At 39.9% G+C, this 19,028-nt stretch overlaps 1 protein-coding gene across 1 annotated transcript in view; it reads right to left on the bottom strand.

Moving 5' to 3' along the window:
* Positions 1 to 261: 261 nt before the first annotated feature.
* LAMA2 (laminin subunit alpha 2) overlaps positions 262 to 19,028 on the bottom strand; it is a 707,066-nt gene continuing 688,299 nt past the window's right edge. Inside the window, exons 58-64 of the mRNA XM_070376649.1 lie at positions 12,649 to 12,761; positions 11,924 to 12,113; positions 9,511 to 9,666; positions 7,902 to 8,055; positions 5,320 to 5,450; positions 2,594 to 2,816; positions 262 to 652 (exon numbers count right to left, since the gene is read on the bottom strand). Coding sequence (XP_070232750.1) covers positions 495 to 652; positions 2,594 to 2,816; positions 5,320 to 5,450; positions 7,902 to 8,055; positions 9,511 to 9,666; positions 11,924 to 12,113; positions 12,649 to 12,761 — 1,125 coding nt within the window. The 3' untranslated portion in view covers positions 262 to 494. The remainder of the gene's footprint in view (positions 653 to 2,593; positions 2,817 to 5,319; positions 5,451 to 7,901; positions 8,056 to 9,510; positions 9,667 to 11,923; positions 12,114 to 12,648; positions 12,762 to 19,028) is intronic.

Here is a 19,028-nt window from a genome sequence, read left to right as displayed (position 1 = left end):
TGTCCATGGATTTCCCAGGCAAGAATACTGGAGTGGGTTGCCATTTCTTTCTCCAGGGGATCTTCCCAACATAAGGATTGAACCCAGGTCTCCTGCACTGGCAGGTGGATTCTTTACCACTGAGCCACCAGGGACATTCAAAATAGAATTAAAAAAAAAAATTCGTTGCCTTCACAAATTACATCTGAGCTCTTCTCAAGATGACTCCAGGGCATGTTGCAAATACAGAAAGTTATGATCAGTTGCCTTTTATCCTCAAAATCACACAAAACAAGCAATTATTTAGAATGCAATAAATGGTTTAATAGTTATGGACTTGAGAAAGAACTTGAATTAAAATTCAGTCTGGGATCTGAATTAGCACCGCTGGAATATAGAAAGCATTCAACATGCATGCACAAATTAGTTTTGATAGCATATGTAAGTAAAATGTATTTGCTTTTCTTGATAATGGTTGTTTTGGAGGACCCTTCTTGGAGTTGAACTTATCTGTATTAGTTGGCTGGGCATGATACAGGTTGAACGCCCCTTAGTTCCAGGGCCTTGGCAAAATTCACCTCCAGTGGCTTTCCTGTGCCTTTGGTAAGCTTCAGGGATCGGATGCAACCTCGGAAAGGAATGTTTGTTGTCAGGCCAAACTGGTTGAGGCCATCTGAAAAATGAAGCAGAGAGAGCTCAATTTTGAAATGCAGCTACTATGATAAGAGTGGAGTTTCCCCGGTGGCACTAGTGGTAAAGAACCTGCCTGCCAATGCAGGAGACATAAAAGACTTGGGTTCAAGCCCTGGGTCAGGAAGGTCCCCTGGAAGACGGCATGACAACCCACTCCAGTATTCTTATCTGGAGAAGTCCATGGACAGAGGAGCCTGGTAGGCTACAGTCCATGGGGTCACAAAGAGTAGGACACAACTAAAGCGACTTAGCACATATTAAGAGCATATATAAGTCAGCTGTTAGCTTAAGGTGCAATGAGAATGTTATGTGGTTTTGTTCTTAGCTTCGCTAACAGTTAAACTGGTAGCAAAACATTAACTTTTTTTAATAGCTATGTATTATGAAACACAGTGTGTTTGCTCAGTCTTGTCCGACTCTTTGAGACCCCATGGACTGTAGCCCGTCAGGCTCCTCTGTCTGTGGAATTTCTCCAGAACACTAGAGTGGGTTGCCGTTTCCTCCTCTAGGGGATATTCCCAATCTAGGGATAGAACTCATGGCAGGAGGGTTCTTTACCACTAGCGTCACCTGGGAAGCCCTTGAAATATGGGGACATCTACAATTAATGATGCATTTGAAGACATCAGACAAAAAATTTGGTTTTGAAGGAATAAGTTGGAGTGACTTAAAATTATTAAATTTTATTTAATGAACTAAAGTAACTGATGAAATAGTTTAAATATTGAATTAGGATGTGGACTTTTAATAGTCACTTTATTATTTCTATTATACAAATAAATCCCCAAAGGTTAAGTTGGTTATGAGTGCACACAAAATCTTCCTCTTATTAAGGAGACAGTCCCTTCTTTTAGCAGGGCTTCTAAGTGCTAACTAAAATCCCATTTCGTAGACTGTAAATGAAGAAGTATATTACCTCTTTCATAATACTGTGGAGTTTATCCTTACTGAATCAGAAGGAGATATTTCCTTTCTTCCCCTCCAAAAAAAAATTATTATTTTTTTTGGTGGCACCACATGACATATGGGATCTTAGTTCCCCAACTGGGCAGGGATCAAACCTGTGCCTTCTGTAATGCAAGTGTGGAGTCCTAACCACTGAACTGCCAGAGAAGTCCCAGAAGGTGATATCTTCAAAAAGCCAGGAGCAACTTTGGAAAGAGGAGCTCAGAATTGGTCCCCATGACTTCTATATCTTTCCTTCATCAACTGGTGCTGAATATACATTTTGGCTGGTTTGTTAAGGAGAGGAGCTCTATATAACGGGACAAAGTTTCCTCTTGCCAAAATACTGAAAGACCATTCCAGGAGTCTGTGTTATTACAGTATTTTATTAAGAGGCTCTTGGCTTATTTCTCATCAAGTTGAGCACTCTTGTTTATGGGCACTTTAGGTAACTCTGGTTCAAATGTTATATTTAATGTGCTGGAGAGGTAGTTTTGAATGCAGATTTATTGCTTGGGTTTCTTTGTAATATAAACTCTATAATAGCCTAAGGGGGAAATTAGCTATGTTTAACCCAATGATTTCCAGAACTTAAGGAAATAAGTTCCATAATATTTTATGATTCCTCTGGTATATTAATTTTTAAAAAATCAGAACACCGTTTCTGGCCCTGATTGCTGTTAAATGTCTCATACTGTTCATAAGCCAAATTCATTTCCTCTAGCCTCCACTTCCCACAAATGAAAGTTTGGAGGCTATCATGAGAAGTCCAGTCCCATGTGGTTTATATAAGGAAAATGCTCATTTTACATGCTGGAAATGTCAGATAAGGTGTTATTTATTGGAGCAGATTCTAAAGCTGGGATGCAAGTAGACTTAAGTACACATTCTTGGACATACTTACAGAATATAAATGTGTTCAAAACCACTAATGAAATAGAGCAAAGAAATTCTTGCGAGGGTAGGCAACACTTACCGGGGAACCCGCCAACAAACACAGGGTCATTTGTATCAGCAGATGTAGATGCTCGGTTTGGGCTCTGGGCTTCCACCTGGTTCCCATCGACTGTCAGCTCGATGCGGTGTTTGATCTTGTTGGCTGTGACTTTATGCCACTGCCCATCACACAAGTGCCCTGGGACCCCAGCATCATAGATGGCTGTGAATCGACCGGCGCCATTGTCCACATGAAACATGAGCTAGAAAGCAGGACATTGAACGGTCACAGATGGTGTCATTAGAAGGGTAGCATGGTGATTCAAAAGTAAAAGTCATCAGCTGCAATAGTTTGACATCAATGTAACTCAGGCATATTAAAATACAAATTTAATGACCAGGAGTCACAAATTATGCTGTTTGCTTGTGGATATGGTTGGGAGCAATAGGCAAGATGTGTGAAGCAGACAATAACTCAGCTTTCTGAAAATGTGAAATACAATTTGAGGCCAGGTAACAAAAAAGATATGGTATACATAGGGGAAAATCCCACCGCAGATCTCTTTAGAGGGTGGGTGTTCTTAGGAAGATGATTTATAAATTAATTTGAAAGGATTTTTTTTTAAGATTTTCATATTTTAATTGTATATTTTTTCCTTCACAGAATCTATTTTATATACAGGATTGAGACTTACGTAAATTACATTTTGGAGCAAGATCCATGTTGTAGGTACCAAAGACTTTGAGCCAGAATGCCAGTTAAATTCCTAACAATTAAGAACTTAGACTGGAGTTCTTGTCTAAATGAGAAAAACCTGTTTTTAGTAACATGGAATGGTCCCTGAAACTTGAGAGGACAGAATTCTTTTGAAGCTGATGTAGAAAAGAAACATAACTGAAACATTAAAAACAGTCAATTTGGCAAAACATTTGACAAGGTAAAAGAAAAGAAACAAGGGCTTTAAAAACAAGATTAAAAGTACAAGTAAACAGGTAAAAAGTTTGTCAACTATACAGTGATGTAGATATCAGTTAAGATTTTACTATATTCAGTGGAATGTGTAGTAATGGAATTCTGCATACAAAAAGAGCTTGGTGAGAAATCCATGTGGATCATGATGGAACCTGATACCCTGACGAGCTGAAGGGAACCATGGTTCTATAATAAGCACGTGAAGAAGTAAGGCTTACTCCCACAAGATGCAGTGAAAATGTGTTTTGAAAATCTGGCAAAACTATTATGTGTTGCTTATTTTTCCCCCGTTTTGTCTCTGTGCTCCTGCATCTTTTTGCTTAACTGCCTTTGAGGATGGTTTGAAGACTGAGAGGAAGGAGGGAAGAAGCAAAGAAAAGCATATTTCAGATAAATATGTGTTTTTTCCTCTTGGGAAGTGAAATGTGAACATGGATGAAGTATGATTCCTGCTGAGGAATCAAATAGGAAACTTGTGAAATTTCTCATTTTGCCTTCCTCTCTTCACCTAAGTGCTGCAGCACAAAGTCCATGTAAACTAGTCATATCACTGCAGGTTGCTGGTCACAGGCAGGCAGGGAAAGAAAGGAATTTACAATTAGATTATCCATGGTGAGCAAACTGACACAAACTGTGGAAAACTCCTAAAAGACAGGAATACCATACCATCTGACCTGCCTCCTGAGTGTTTCACTGACTAAGCTAAAACCTTTGACTATGTGGATCATAAGAAATTGTGGAAAACTGTTAAAGAGATGGGAATACCAGACCATTTTACCTGTCTCCAGAGAAACCTGTATGCAGATCAAGAATCAGTTAGAAACTTGTATGGAACAACTGACTGGTTCTAGATTGAGAAAGGAGTATGACAAGGCTGTTTACTGTCACTCTATTTAACTTACACGCAGAACACCTCATGAGAAATGTCAGGCTGAGTGAGTTACATGCTGGAATCAAGATTGCCAGGAGAAATTTCAACAACCCCAGATATACAGATGATACTATGCTAATGGCAGAAAGGGAAGAGGAATTAAAGAGCCTCTTGATGGTGAAGAAGAGTGGAAAAGCTGGCTTAAAACTAAGTATTAAAAAAAAAAATCAACTAAGATCATGGCATCTGGTCCCATTACTTCATGGCATTACTTTCCTGCTACTTGGCAGGAAAGCTATGACAAACCTAGACAGTGTGTTAAAAAGCCAAGACACCACTTTTCCAGTAGTCGTCTATGAATGTGAGAGCTGGACCAAAAAGAAGGCGGAGCACCACAGAACTGATGCTTTTGAACTGTGGTGTTGGAGAAGACTCCTGAGAGTCCCTTGGACAGCAAGGAGATCAAACCAGTCAATCTTACAGGAAATCAACTCTGAATATTCATTGGAAGGACTGATGCTGAAGCTCCAATACTTTGGCCACCTGATGCAAAAGGAAAAGACCCTGATGCTGGGAAAGACTACAAGCAGAAGGAGAGGAGGGTGACAGAGGATGAGATGGTTGTGACAGCATCACCAATGCAATGGACATGAACTTGAGCAAACTCTGAGAGATCGTGAGGGACAGGGAATCCTGGTGTGTTGCAGTCCATGGGGTCGTGAAGACACAACTTTGTGACTGAACAACCACAACACAGAATAAGTATGTTGAAAACATAAAACACTTGAGGTAATCCAGAAGGATGAAAAGAATAAAATTAGCCTTCTCTCAACAAAGAACAGAACAATGCTTCAAAACAGAGATTTCTACTTGTAAACAACAATACCATGAAGAGGCAGAAATATGCAGATGTGATGCTCACCTTTTCATCAATCATTTCAATACCCATTCCATCCATTTTTTGGCTGCTGATTCCCAGAAGAACTCCAGTGGTTCTAGTTGTGCGGAATTCAAATTCTACCAGAAGGTCCAATCCCACTTTGAATCCATCAACTGTAAAATGAAGATTAAAAAAAAATGTTGTGTATTCGAGTTTCAGTTCAGTCGCTCAGTCGTCTCTGACTCTTTGCGACCCCATGAAAATGCAGCATGCCAGGCCTCCCTTAGGAATTGTTAATTCAAATTCATATAGTGCATTGGTCTTACTAGCTTTCAATTCATGTGTTAGACAACTATACATTCTAGACTTTCACATGGCCGACACCTCATACTTTTTTTCTTGGCTGCCTTCCTTCCTAGACTATAAATTCTGTGAGGGCAAAGACTTTGTCTATAATGTTCACCATTTTATTCCTATGCTTAAAGTATCTGGCACAGAGTGGAGGTTTAATATGTATTTGTTGAATCAGTGAATGTATATGCACTCAGATTGACTCAGAAAATCTCAGAGCCAGGTGTGACTGATAGAAGTCTTGCTATTGGATGAAATCATGCATTTCAATGGTTTTTCCGGAAAGTTTTACTACAGCATTCTAAATAGTTCCACAACGATCTGAAAAGGCTCAAATATCCCCAAACATTTTATTTATAAAGAAAGCAACTGCAATTTTGAAGGAGAAGATTCTGGGACATAAATAGGCTTTTCTAGTTTATCAAGTTAAGCCATTTCTCTATAATTTTCCATATTTGATTCATTGGTTTATTTCATCTTTTAGCAAGTATTTAAGACATGCTTCTTAGAAACAAAGTGAATCATTAAGATCAGGCTAGACTATATCACCTGCATGAAATATTAGGGAAAAACTCATGAAGTTTTTTTCCAGGTCTCATATTTATTAAGCAAAAAATAAAGGCTATGTGTAACCACAGCTATCTTCAGTGAAGGGAGGCACCTGTATTTCATATATGAAATACGTTTTTTTCCTACTGAGAAATTTGATGGATTTGGATGAATAAAAGTGGATTTAGAACAAATTTTGAGAATAAAAGGTAGAAGAAGCTGAATTGTTCTGAAAAACAGAATAATTTCATTTCTGTTCTAGAAAAGAAGAAATAAGGAAACGAGAAGAGTGACTTGAAGCAGTTCAGCAGAGGACAGGGGGAGTGAAGAAGCCATAAAACCCCCAGATACTGGCAACTGGAGAGCTTTTAAGGACAAAGATGTCAAGGCTTTAAATTGAACTTGTATGTTTTCCAGTGATGTAACCTCCTCTGACCACCCAAGTCTTACACAGCTTGTATTACACTATGTGTTGAGGTGATGGCAGGAGTTATTAGAAACTAGGGATGTGGCAAATTTTCCAGTCCAGTCTGATCTGGAATCCAAAGAGCCCACACAAGATGGCAAGTCAATCTGTGGATGTTAACTGCAGAGTCTGAAGCTGAATCTAATCTGACCAAGCTAATGCCAGATATCTGAATTTGCAGAAAACTTGAGAAAAGCTTTGGGCTTTCACAGAACATGGAACTTGGGGTTTAACGTAACCTCCAACATTTCAATATTAAACTCATCCTGTGTTTCTCTGTTTTCTGCTCTGCAGAGGGGAAGTTTCCCACTTATTGGAGAGCTCTGCTCTTCTATCTCCAACCTTTGCATGTATCTTCAACTCATCTTTTAAACCCAACCTCAAATGTCAATTCCTCCATAAAACCTTTCCTGATTTTCCCAACACAACTGAATCATTTTTTAAAATATCCCCAGAACCTTGCTTGTATGTGTTCTACAGTTTCTAGTTATTTTGTTTTTTTTTTTTAACTTGTTTTCTTATGATTTCTGAGCATGAAGAATCTTAATCATATATTCTTGAAAGAAGAAATGACATCTTAATTACTTCTGTTCCCATGTTAACTGCTACATATTACGTACTCTTTTTTTTCCTAGCAAACAAATGCATGTTCCTATGGTAACTATAGGACTGAATGCATCTCAAAGTATGTTAATATCAGATTTTTTTGTTATTATGTACAAGTCATTTCATATTTTTCTTTCCAAATTGTATATTCACTGACAGGGATCCAAATCTGGACTAGAAATGCTCACTGGAAAGAGGGAGATACTAAAAAAAAGGGAAAGGTTTCTTTCCCTGTGTGTAAGGGGAGAACAAGAAATGGAACCATGCAAGGAATTGAAGAGAGAAAGAGAGAAAAATACTATCTCATCTCCAGAAAGAAAGGCAGATTGGGGAAACTGAAAAGTAAATAATTATACAATAGAAACATATGACCCTTTTTGTAAAATTACATTTTTTTTGTTATTGATTTCCAGGGAAGGAGATAGAATAAACTCTCCAAATAGCCTTTTATTTATTCTGTTAGTTTTTGTTAGAATCAGATGCATTAATCTTTAAGAGGCATTTTTAAAAATTACTCCTACAAGTTTTTATTTCTGGTTTAAATAAAGGATGCTAGTTTAGGAACCCAGGGACTTTTATCTTCCCACACAAACCAGAAGTCAATATTTGCACCTAGTTAATATTCAACAGGAAGGAGATGGAAGCACCTCACCTGCTTTGGCAAAACCTGTTCCATCAAAATATGTCCCTTTCTGAGCATTTGTGAAACACGTCCCAACTTGGTAGCTGGAGGTTGGCTGTTCAAGATCAGCAGGCGCTTCCACCATGTGAAGATTTCTAATGCAGCCGTCAATGCTATAGGTCACCTAAATGTTCAGGTCACAAGAAACACACACCAGGTTTTAGCAGAAGTTTGCCTTTATGTGGAATATAATCACTGGTAGGGTGCTCTGTGTTAGAAATCATCAGCCGATTGACCTGAGGCATCCCCCTGACTCCCCGGGTCGGCCCTGTCACCCAAGGCTTCAGGGCATGGCTGCAGAGAATCCCACATCCTGCTTCTCAACTAAGCTGCACCTAGCTGGGGGATATGACTGTTTTGATATTCTAAAATATTGCACACTATATCCCTAATGGGACCCCTGGTTCGATAAAGGTCTGGGCCCCCTCTGGATATTGTAACTTGTAATTAGTATCTTTCTATTTCATGTTTCGAGTGACAGTTTATTAACCTTTACTATATATACATTTTTTTTTCATAGTCTGTGTTCAAATTCTACTTGAAAATATAATTAGGTTTGGATCAGTGCTTCTTCCTTATGAAAATCTAATGAAAGCAGTCAACACTTTCCTAAGAAAATGCACATATACATGAAACTTGAAAGTTTGCATGAAACGTTCAAAGTTTAGGGACTCTAGAAATAAATCAGCCGTACTCTGCTTCATTATAGTTCATGTGGGTTAAGGGAGGCAAGTTAACCACTCTTGCCACTCTCATTCAGAAGAGAGTGTTCAGAAAATCTCATTTTGATTAGCCTGGGTATCATAGCCAGTAGCTATGAAAGGAAAGGAATACTGATCATCCACAAGGGGGGTTAAACGCTGAGAATTGTAACCATCATGAACAACCGTCTTTGATGAAGAACAACCACGTCATCACATGTTCTAATCTGAGCAAAGAAATGAACCACACGTGTGTGTAGTGCATTTTTAAAAAACACTAATCCCTTTTTTAAAGAAAAGAATGCTTTCCAAAGCAAACCAGGATACGTGGTCTGAGAAAAATGTATTGTGAATATTGATTTACAAAACTGAGAACTTTAAATTCTGAACCCAGTATTGAACAAGATAGATACAGTATCTCTCAGTATTTGCTAAATCTCTATTCCTGAAAGAGTACCATCAATATTATTATTATCATCTTTTTTGTTGTCTTAGTACCTTCTAGATACTTGGTATTCTTCTGAGCACTTTTAATATACTACCTCATTTAATCTTTCCAGAGACCTTGTTTGTTTGGTATTATTATTATACTATTTTACATAAAAGGGGACTTTGTCAAAGAAAAATTAAGTAACTTGCTCAAGAGCACACAGCTACTTAAACAGTTAAGCACATAATCAAACCGAGGGAGTTTGGCTCCAGGGTCCACACTGTTTTTTAATATTGTCTCTCATAGATCTATCTAGAAAAATTGTCACTTCTCAGGAAAGATGACTTTCTATTCATCTATAATTGGGTCAATGTGACCTAGTAATTCAAAATACATTCATGACTCAGGCATCTATTTAGGCAACAAATGAAACAAATCAGACACTTACTGGACCGATTCTTCGAGTAGTGTAGTTAATGGGTAGCCCACCAACATACAGCATTCCCACAACATCCAGAATATCAGCTTTCTTAGGACTGATTGTTCTGTTGGAGGCATCATCTACATAAATAGTTCCTTCTTGCTTAACTCGCAAAATCTTAATCTACCAAAAGAAGAGGAGTCATTCATTTCAATCACAGATAATTTCAGATATGCAGAGTATAAGACATAAGAACTTTCAGGCTATTCCTTAGGAAAAAATGAAGTACTTTACTGAATGCCTAATATGTGCTAAACCCATAATAATAAGTGCAATTAAGAATATCTCAAAGTCCGTGTTTTCCATTAGTACCGTCTCCAAAAGAGTACATAGTCTTTCTGGGCGAGTTTTAGATTGAAGAGTCTTCCACAGTTGCTGGGTGAGCATATGCATCAAGAGGTATGCTTGCTGTAAGGAAACCTGCCAGTGGAGAGCCCTGTCAAGAATTAAGTGGGCTGCAAAATTCATGTCCAATTTCAAAAGTGCATTAGTTTGATTGAGCAAAGTCTGGTCTCCCCAGCACAATTTCAGATACGCTACATCCCTCTGCTTAATAGGCACTTCTCATGCAGAATTGGAGGAAGGGCAGTGTGTCCAAGTTGCACTGATGTTTCTGTAGCAGCTGATTAGTCGGGAGAAAGATGGAAAGCTGACTGGGGCTGAAATTACAGCAGTGAAGTGACTTATCTTCTGGGGCAGAGTGAAGCCAATGGTGTGAAGACTAGCTTGAGCATAAAATCCCTGAGTCTGAATTTAGGAAAAGGAGTATGTCCATGGGGTCGCTAAGAGTCAGACATAACTGAGCGACTTCACTTTCACTTTTCCCTTTCATGCATTGGAGAAGGAAATGGCAACCCACTCCGGTGTTCTTGCCTGGAGAATCCCAGGGAGGGGGGAGCCTGGTGGGCTGCCGTCTATGGGGTCGCACAGAGTCGGACACGACTGAAGCGACTTAGCAGCAGTAGCAGCAGCAACCTTGTGAAATGCTGGAGGACAACAATGGTTTAAAAACAAATCTACATCAGGATTAGAGTAATTGAAGACCTTATTTTATACTTACCTATGCTGGCTTCAGAAATGATTTTTAAAAAACCCTCAAGGATAAAACCCCTCCTTCATTTGGCTACTTAGAGTATTTAAACTATCTTTCTTAATCCCAGCCTCATTGTGGCCTGACAATATGTCTCTTTCTCAAGTATCATATTTATTATTCTATTAGCCGGAGATTAGAATAAACCGTAATAGAGCTCCTGCATAAAATATTTGCTAGTCATAAGCTCCCTAGAAAATTTCTTATTTCTAGATAACAAATTAGTTGACTTTGAGTTTATATCATTTTTTTCCAGGTTCCTTAGCTTTCTATATATGAAAAGTTCAAGGATGTTAATATGTAAATTCCAATAGCTAATAATATCTTACTCTAAAAATTTAATTGGTCCACCTAGGGAAGCTTTTCTTAATAGGCTACAACAGGTGCAGAGACAAATTCTGAGTGAGTTTTGTTTTAATCAGGCAGTATATTATCTACTTGCAGTCATGCCAAAGAGGACAGTAAGCTGGCAAATGAGCCTTCTGTGCCCATAACAGTACCAGCTTCTGGGTGTAAGGCCAACATTTAAAAAGTTGTTCCAAATGACTGTTGGTGGAAATGATACCCTAGAGGACTTTAAACACAGTGTAGCAGATTCTTAGACTCTTAGTGTGCTCAGACCTGTAGGGGGTGGGAGAGCAGGAGAAGGGAGCTTTAAGGCCCATTTTAGTGTTGCCAGCTTTTGAGTTGGTCAAATATTATTTCATAAAAGAGAGGCCATTTTGGCCCCTTAAAAATGGGAAAATAGAATTTCAGAATAAATATTATTCCTTTACATTGAATACATAGAGCTTCATGATCAACACATTCCATTGTCCCATAATAATACTTGCATGCATGCCTGCTCAGTCCTGTCTGACTCTTTGTGACCCCATGGACTATAGCCCACCAGGCTCCTCTGTCCATGGAATTTTCCAGGCAAGAATACTGGATTGGGTTGCCATTTCCTTCTCTAAGTGGTAATACTTAGCATACTGGGAATGTCTTCAATTGCCTGGCCTTAGTTTGTGGACAGATGTTTGGGAACCACAGCTGTATAACAATGATGGAATCTTGTGGTACCATGATGAGGCACACAAGTGTTCAACTATAAACCTATCCAGGTCTGACCCCATTTTCCTAGGTTGGGCAGTTGTATATGGCGCTTGCTGTATTTTTAGCCCCTGCCACATTTCAGTAGCCCCAGAGTCAGTGTCTGCACTGCAAAACAGTCCTGGGGCCAGGGGCACGCTGATGGTTGCCCCCCAGTAACCCCGTTGTAGGGCACTGCTGACATCCTGGGACTATTACCTTGTGCCACTGGCCATCATTGATTTTGGTGGGGATCATAGTGCTGGTGTCACCACTTCCCAAGTCATAACTGAAGTAGGGCAATCCGTTTTTCAGCTGAACTGTAGCAAAATCAGCGTGGTTGATCCGAGCCATGTAGAAGAGCAAGCCTGATTCAGCTTCAGTTCGCACTTCGAATTCAATGGTGAGACTGTGAAATAAAAGTATGCAAAATAAAACAGGAAGAAGAGCGTTCTTACCCCAGCATAGGGCGGCATCGGGTCACGGTGCCTTTTCATAAAGGATGCACACATGCTTAGTCACTCAGTCCTGTCCAACTCTTTGCAACTCCATGGACTGTAAGCCACCAGGCTTCTCTGTCCATGGGATCCTCCAGGCAAGAATACTGGAGTGGGTAGCCATTCCCTTCTCCAGGGCATTTTTCCAATTCAGGGCTCAAACCCTAGTCTCCTGCATTGCAGGCAGATTCTTTACCAGCTGAGCCACCAGGGAAGCCATTTCATAGAATATAGCAAAACCTTTTCAGAGGTGAGGACTTTCCAGGTCTGCTGAGTTTCTAAACTGGGCTTCTCGGGATCAGATAAATATATTTCTATTCTTTACTGCACTCAGTGAATTAAAAAAATCTCACCTCATATATTAATAAATCTAGTTAATTAAACTTGAGTAAACAAACAGTACTTCCATTTATCAGTTCTTATCTAATATCTCAGAATAAATCATACCGGTTTTTAACTTTGGTGTCATCGAATGCAATTGCAATGTGACTATTTCTCGAAAGCCCAAACTGTTTGCTCCCTATCAGGAGAGCTGGTTCTGATTCTGCTGCACAAGGACCCTGTAAAATACCAAGGAGAGAAGAAGCAGAGATTATGGACTCCACTCTTTAAAATGTAATGCTGCTGTCTAATGGTTTCTTATATTTCAGTTTCATGTTCTCACATAATCTCGCTTAAGTTTCTGAGAAATAAAAGCGGTCTCTGATTCATCTCTGTAATCTACTGCATAGGAGGTACTTCCTATTAAATGTTCCATAAATGTGAAACCGTTTTCTTATACTGTACCCTTGAGTTGCCAAAGGCATGTGCTCAAAAATATGCATTGATTAATTCATGTTTCCACCATCCTTTAAAGTGTTAGTTGCTCAGTTGTGTCCAACTCTTTGTGACCCCATGGATTGTAGCCTGCCAGGCTAATCTGTCCATGGAATTCATGGAATTATCCAGGCAAGAATATTGGAGTGGGTTGCCATTTCTTTCTTCTTTAAGGAAAACTATTATTTATACTTCTGAGAAAACTGGAATTTCCTTCTCACTTCTACTTCACTTATGAAGAGTTATCTGCTTAGAAGATTGATCAGGGAAAGTGACAAGCTAGCCGCTGCCGGGTTATGAGTGGAAAAATATGTTCTTTCTTCCCCTCCCCGTTTCTGTCTCCCACTGTCTTACTTTTTCTTGAAAATTATCAGTGCTAGAAGATTTCTGTGAATTTAGACTTTCAAGTTGGTGTTTCTCAACTTGCAAGTCAGCCATTCAGTCCCTTAGCTTGTTGCTAGGCAACCCAGCACAGTTTTTAATGTAACCCACCATATACCATTTCAACTGCCACTGTTCAAAGATCAGCTTCCTAGGGTGCTTACAAGGCAGACCTCGCTGCAGGGCTAGCTTCAGAGGCAGGCTACTTGTGCAGTCACTGAGCTTAATGCCCTGCTGTCATCATTTTGAAGTTCTTAATAATTTTTGAACAAGGTACCTAGCATTTTCACTTGGCTCTGGGCTCTGTCAATTATAAAGCCGGACCTGGCTGGGTGGACCTTACTTGGCTACAGTAACCCTCAGCTCAATAGATAATCAAGGCTTCTCAAGTTACCAAAGCCACCTTTCCCTGGTCTTTATTTTCACAAAATAATTCCAAGTACAAGCTGCTTAAGAAGTCTTTTAGAACACGAAGTACACAAGAAAATAAATAACCCGCATGCTCTCAACAGCACATCTGTTTTTAAAGATCTTCACTTAATAGCACTGGACGGGCCACTGCCCCAGTGCATGCTGAGTCAGCAGAGATTCTCAAAGAGCCCAAGGTGGGCTCTGGATACAGAAAGCTCTTCCCAGAGACTGTACCTTGGAGATGAGTCATCAGTGCACAGGAAATTTTTCCTTGATGAGGAAAAGCCTTGCCCTCTTTTCTCTTGAGCTTAGTCAAATGGAGCACTCTGCTACAGCAGGTAAAAGGCTTTAAGTGTTTTAAAATGCTGTAAAATTGGCCTTTATGGAAGTATTCCCCCGACCTAGCTTCCCAGGAGATGGTCAGTTACAAAGAACAGACTGTGGCTCAAATTCACACAGATATGCAAAAACTCAGCGGGCAGAACAGAAAAATGCTATCTATTCATGCAGCTGACTGGGCCTCTCTTGGAATCAGCACATGGCACATTTCTTATTACACTGCCTGCAAAAAAGAGCCCACATGGAAAGATCTTGGTAGCTTAATGTCTCAGCCTTCAATGATGCTCTTAATAGAACTGGATCATTTATCAGCCTCTCAATATTTTCTGTAGAGACGACTATCACAACGTACGTAAGTAGCCTGCAGTCCTCCTCAGAAATCTTGAAGAGAATCTGACCTGCTGGGAATCCATCAAGTGGAAGGATTTAGCTAAAGCATCTCTAAACCCTCAACTCTGAAAACTGAGGTCTTGAAAAGGTCACTTTATGTGGAGGAATTAGGGAACTATAATGTGTAGCCCTAAGGGCTTCCCTCATTGCTCAGTTGGTAAAGAATCCACCTGCAATGCAGGAGACCCCGGTTCAATCCCTGGGTCGTGAAGATCCCCTAGAGAAGGGATAGGCTACGCACTCCAGTATCACCTTCTTTTATAAAATTGGCAGTTGAAAGAGGACAGAGAAGTACCAGTGTAAGAGAATTTTCTGTGTATCTGCTTTAGGATTTAAACGCGAAGACAATTCTGCAACAGTCTCTAGTCTGGTAATGTTTCTGCTGCAAGCCTCAACGCCTCCTCTCACTTGGTTAAGGGAGATGGGATGGACTGTGTCTAAACTGCTTTCCTGCGGGCAGATCTGAACCCAGGCCTGACGTTCCCAGAAGGTTACCTGTCCTATCTCCTCTTTCTCCTCCCTCAAACCCCTCGGAGGGCAGAGTGCTCACCTGGCCACTCAAGCGGCTCTTTTCCTTCCAACCACATTTTGAAGAGGCACCACGTGAGATGGGATAGAAAGTGCCCAAGGTTTGCACAAGACTAAAATGATTTTGTCATTAAAGACATTTTCAACCCTGCTTCCCAAAGAAATTGAAGCTAAGGGTCTTCTAGTGAGATAATTTTAAGTAACCTTTAAAGAATAGTTGTTGCAAGATGAATTGTTTTCCTTCAAGCCAGTGTGAACTCGAGGGGAGGCATCATCTTTATGGACGTGACTTGTGTTATTTTGGAAAAACTGATCTCTGAAATGTGTTAAAACAATGATACAAATATCAGGGGATCATCAATCTCAGCATGTTACAATCCTGCCACCTTGTGGTGACTCTTTAAAGTACACATGGGGAAAATAGGAAGGGATAGGATGTGCTTGCTCCATGTACATCTCTGCTTGGCAGGTGACAAGATGTATGCAGACAGGACTTGGGTGGGGAGTCTAAACATGGCCATGTTGGGAGCAGCAATGCGGTTGGAGAGGACTCTGAAGGAAGCTGCTTCCCGTAGCCACGTTTAGGCAAGTGGATAGAGCCTCGGATTGGCAATGGAGCTTAACATTTTCACCTTCATCCTGTTACTCAATTAATTTCAGATCAGAATAAAGCAGGGGTCACTTCCAACTGCTGACTTTTGGGTGACATTTAGAAATATGTTATTGGATTCAGAATGACATATGATTGGTGGATAAACGTTGCTTGACTTTAGATTGGTGCAGAGTAGAGACTTTAATTGTATTGACCAAAACTGGCATCTCTGTTCTTCAAAGCACCAAATGATGAATGATTTAAAAATTGCATAATCGAAGTACAGTCTGCAAAAATACTGATTCACTATGCTGTGTACCTGAAAATGATGTAATATTGTAAATCAACTATACTTTAATAAAAATTAATTCAAAAAGTAGCATCATTTTCTTCTTTCATGAGTCAAAAATTCTAAACAAATGAGGGCTAAAATGACTTCTTCAAAGTCGGATGCATCTTTGTGATGCTCTTCTTTTGGCATGAATACTAAGCAGAAGATAATTTTTATGGTACAGACTTTAATATTCTGAAATATAAAACCCCTGTTCAAGTTTTTTACTGAGAAACTGAGTTATGTTAACTCTCTGAATATAAGCTCTTTTGGTAAACAGTGGGCATTTGCAGTTCCATTTACACACTAATGTCTGAAGAGTAATTCTTTGTGGTATGGAAAATGTATGTTTCCCCTTTAAATACATATCAGTATCTACTCAATTTATTGGCCAGGGCTGTACTTAGCTTTTAAAGTCATAGCATTAAATCTGCAGGAGGAATAGCTTTCTTTTGCTCTATTCTTTTCTACTTCTTTTTCACATCTCCCCCAAGAGCCCTGAACTGCAGGGACTCCTCATGGCTATTTATCCACTCCTCTTAGTATTCGCATTTTAGACTTTGAAATTCAAGGTTCAACATTCCAATAAACTTCAAGTTTAAACAAACAAAAAAGAACAACCATGCAGCCAGTGCATTGTATATAAATTCACACAGGCTACATTGGTTGGAAAGACTTGGTATAAACAGCATATATACCTGCAGGGAACTTGTCACATTTTGATAATTTTCTGTAGTACTAGAAGTCCACACTCTTATCTACTCTTATCCTTGGCTGTCCTCCCTGAGAAACATCCACAAATAGAAGATGCAGAAATGTTTTGTTGTTGTTTTTTATCCAGTGCTAAACAGGCTAAAGAATAAGAGAGCAGTATGAAGAGAAGATCAGAGAAGGCAATGGCACCCCACTCCAGTACTCTTGCCTGGAAAATCCCATGGACGGAGGAGCCTGGTAGGCTGCAGTCCATGGAGTCGCGAAGAGTGGGACATGACTGAGCGACTTCACTTTCACTTTTCACTTTCCTGCATTGGAGAAGGAAATGGCAACCCACTCCAGTGTTTTTGCCTGGAGAACCCCAGGGACGGGGGAGCCTGGTAGGCTGCTGTCTATGGGGTCGCACAGAGTCGGACACGACTGAAGTGACTTAGCAGCAGCAGCAGCATGAAGAGAAGATAGCTACCACACTATCAAATGAGATATTATGTGGGAAAAAAACATGTGCTCTGATCTATGATGTTCTGGCATGTATTAATAATAGGATTGACATAATCCATTTCACAGGGCAGGGCTTTCTCAAAATACTCTTAAATTGCCCTGGAGGAGAGTGAACATTGTCCTTCTGCTGTAAGTTGCTGGTAGGGACAGGTGTGACGTTGTAAAGAAGGAAATGAAGGCAACAGAATAGGAGAGGATGCTGTCAACTGTGCTGGAACAAATAAGGGACATGTAGATGGGTAGTTGCCACTTCTGGAATTAACGCATAAGTCTTAACTCTTAAATAAATTCCTAAAATTCTGAATTTTGATTTAAAAAGAGAAAATGGTGAGAATTGAAACTGATAGGAGACTTGAGAGATAATAACCATATCATGTTGGAGTTTGTTTAAAAACAGAATGCTCACCCCCTTTCCCTAACCCTTGCTCTCACCTTAGAAGTGTGAAAGGTTAAAGTAACTGGTTTTCTTAGAAGAAGGTTGGAGTGTTACTGTGAGCAGGTACTTTGCACACAGTGTATAATCTAGGCCATAATAATCCTTGTTATGCCAAGAGAATCCACTGGTCATAGCAAATACTCTTTTTCAACAACACAACAGACAACTTTACACATGGACATCAATCATCAAATGGTCAATACTGAAATCAGATTGACTACATTCTTTGTAGCTGAAGTTGGAGAAGCTGTATACAGTCAGCAAAAACAAGACCAGGAGCTGAATGTGGGTCAGACCATCAGCTTCTTATAGCAAAATTCAGGCTTACATTAAAGAAAGTGGGGAAAAACCACTAAGCTGGCCAGGTATAATTAAAATCCCTATGGATACACAGTGGAGGTGACAAGTAGATTCAAGGGATTAGAGCTAGTACACAGAATCCCTGAAGAACTATGGACAGGGGTCTGTAATATTGTACAGGAGGCAGTGAACAAAACCATCCCAAATAAAAAGAAAAGCAAGAAGGCAAAGGGGTTGGTTGTCTGAGGAGGTTTCACAAGTAGCTTAAGAAAGAAGAGAAGCAAAAAGCAAAGGCAAAGGGAAAGGCACACCCAACTAAACACAGAGCTCCAGAGGACAGCAAGGAGAGGCAAGAAGGCCTTCCTGTGTGAACAATGCAAAGACATAGAGGGAAACAGAAGGGGAAAAGATTGGAGATCTCTTCAAGAAAATGAGAACTATCAAAGGAAACTTTCATCCCAAGATGGGCACAATAAAGGACAGAAACTGTAAAAAACCTAACAGAAGTAGAAGAGATCAAGGAGAGATGGAAAGAATACACAGAAGAACTGAACAAAAAAGATCTTAATGACCTGGATAACCACGATGGTGTGGTCACTCACCCTGAGCCAGGAATTCTGGAGTGGAAGGCAAGTGGGCCTTGGGAAGCACTGCTGTCAATAAGCTAGTGGAGGTGACGGAATTCCAGCAGAACTATTTAAAATCCTAAAAGACGATGCTATCAAAGTGCTGCATTTATGTCAATTATATCAGCAAATTTGGAAAATCCAGCAGTGGCCACAGGACTGGAAAATGTCAATCCTTATCCCAGTTCCCAAGAAGGGCAGTACTAAAGAGTGTTCAAACTACTGGACAATTGCATTCATCTCCCATGCCAGCAAGGTTATGCTCAAAATCCTGCATGCTAGGCTTCAGTATTACATGAACCAAGAACTTCCATACGTCTAATCTGGGTTTAGAAAAGGCAGAGGAACCAGAGATCAAATTGCCAACATTTGCTTGATCATAGAGAAAGCAAGGGAATTCCAGGAAAACATCTACCTCTGATTCACTGACTACACTAAAGCTTTTGACCTTGTGGATAAACA

Source organism: Bos mutus, chromosome 9, assembly GCF_027580195.1.
Source record: "Bos mutus isolate GX-2022 chromosome 9, NWIPB_WYAK_1.1, whole genome shotgun sequence".
Classification (NCBI taxonomy): Eukaryota; Metazoa; Chordata; class Mammalia; order Artiodactyla; family Bovidae; genus Bos; species Bos mutus.
Note: the sequence above shows the minus strand (reverse complement) of the source record. Positions and strands in the feature narration are given on the sequence as shown.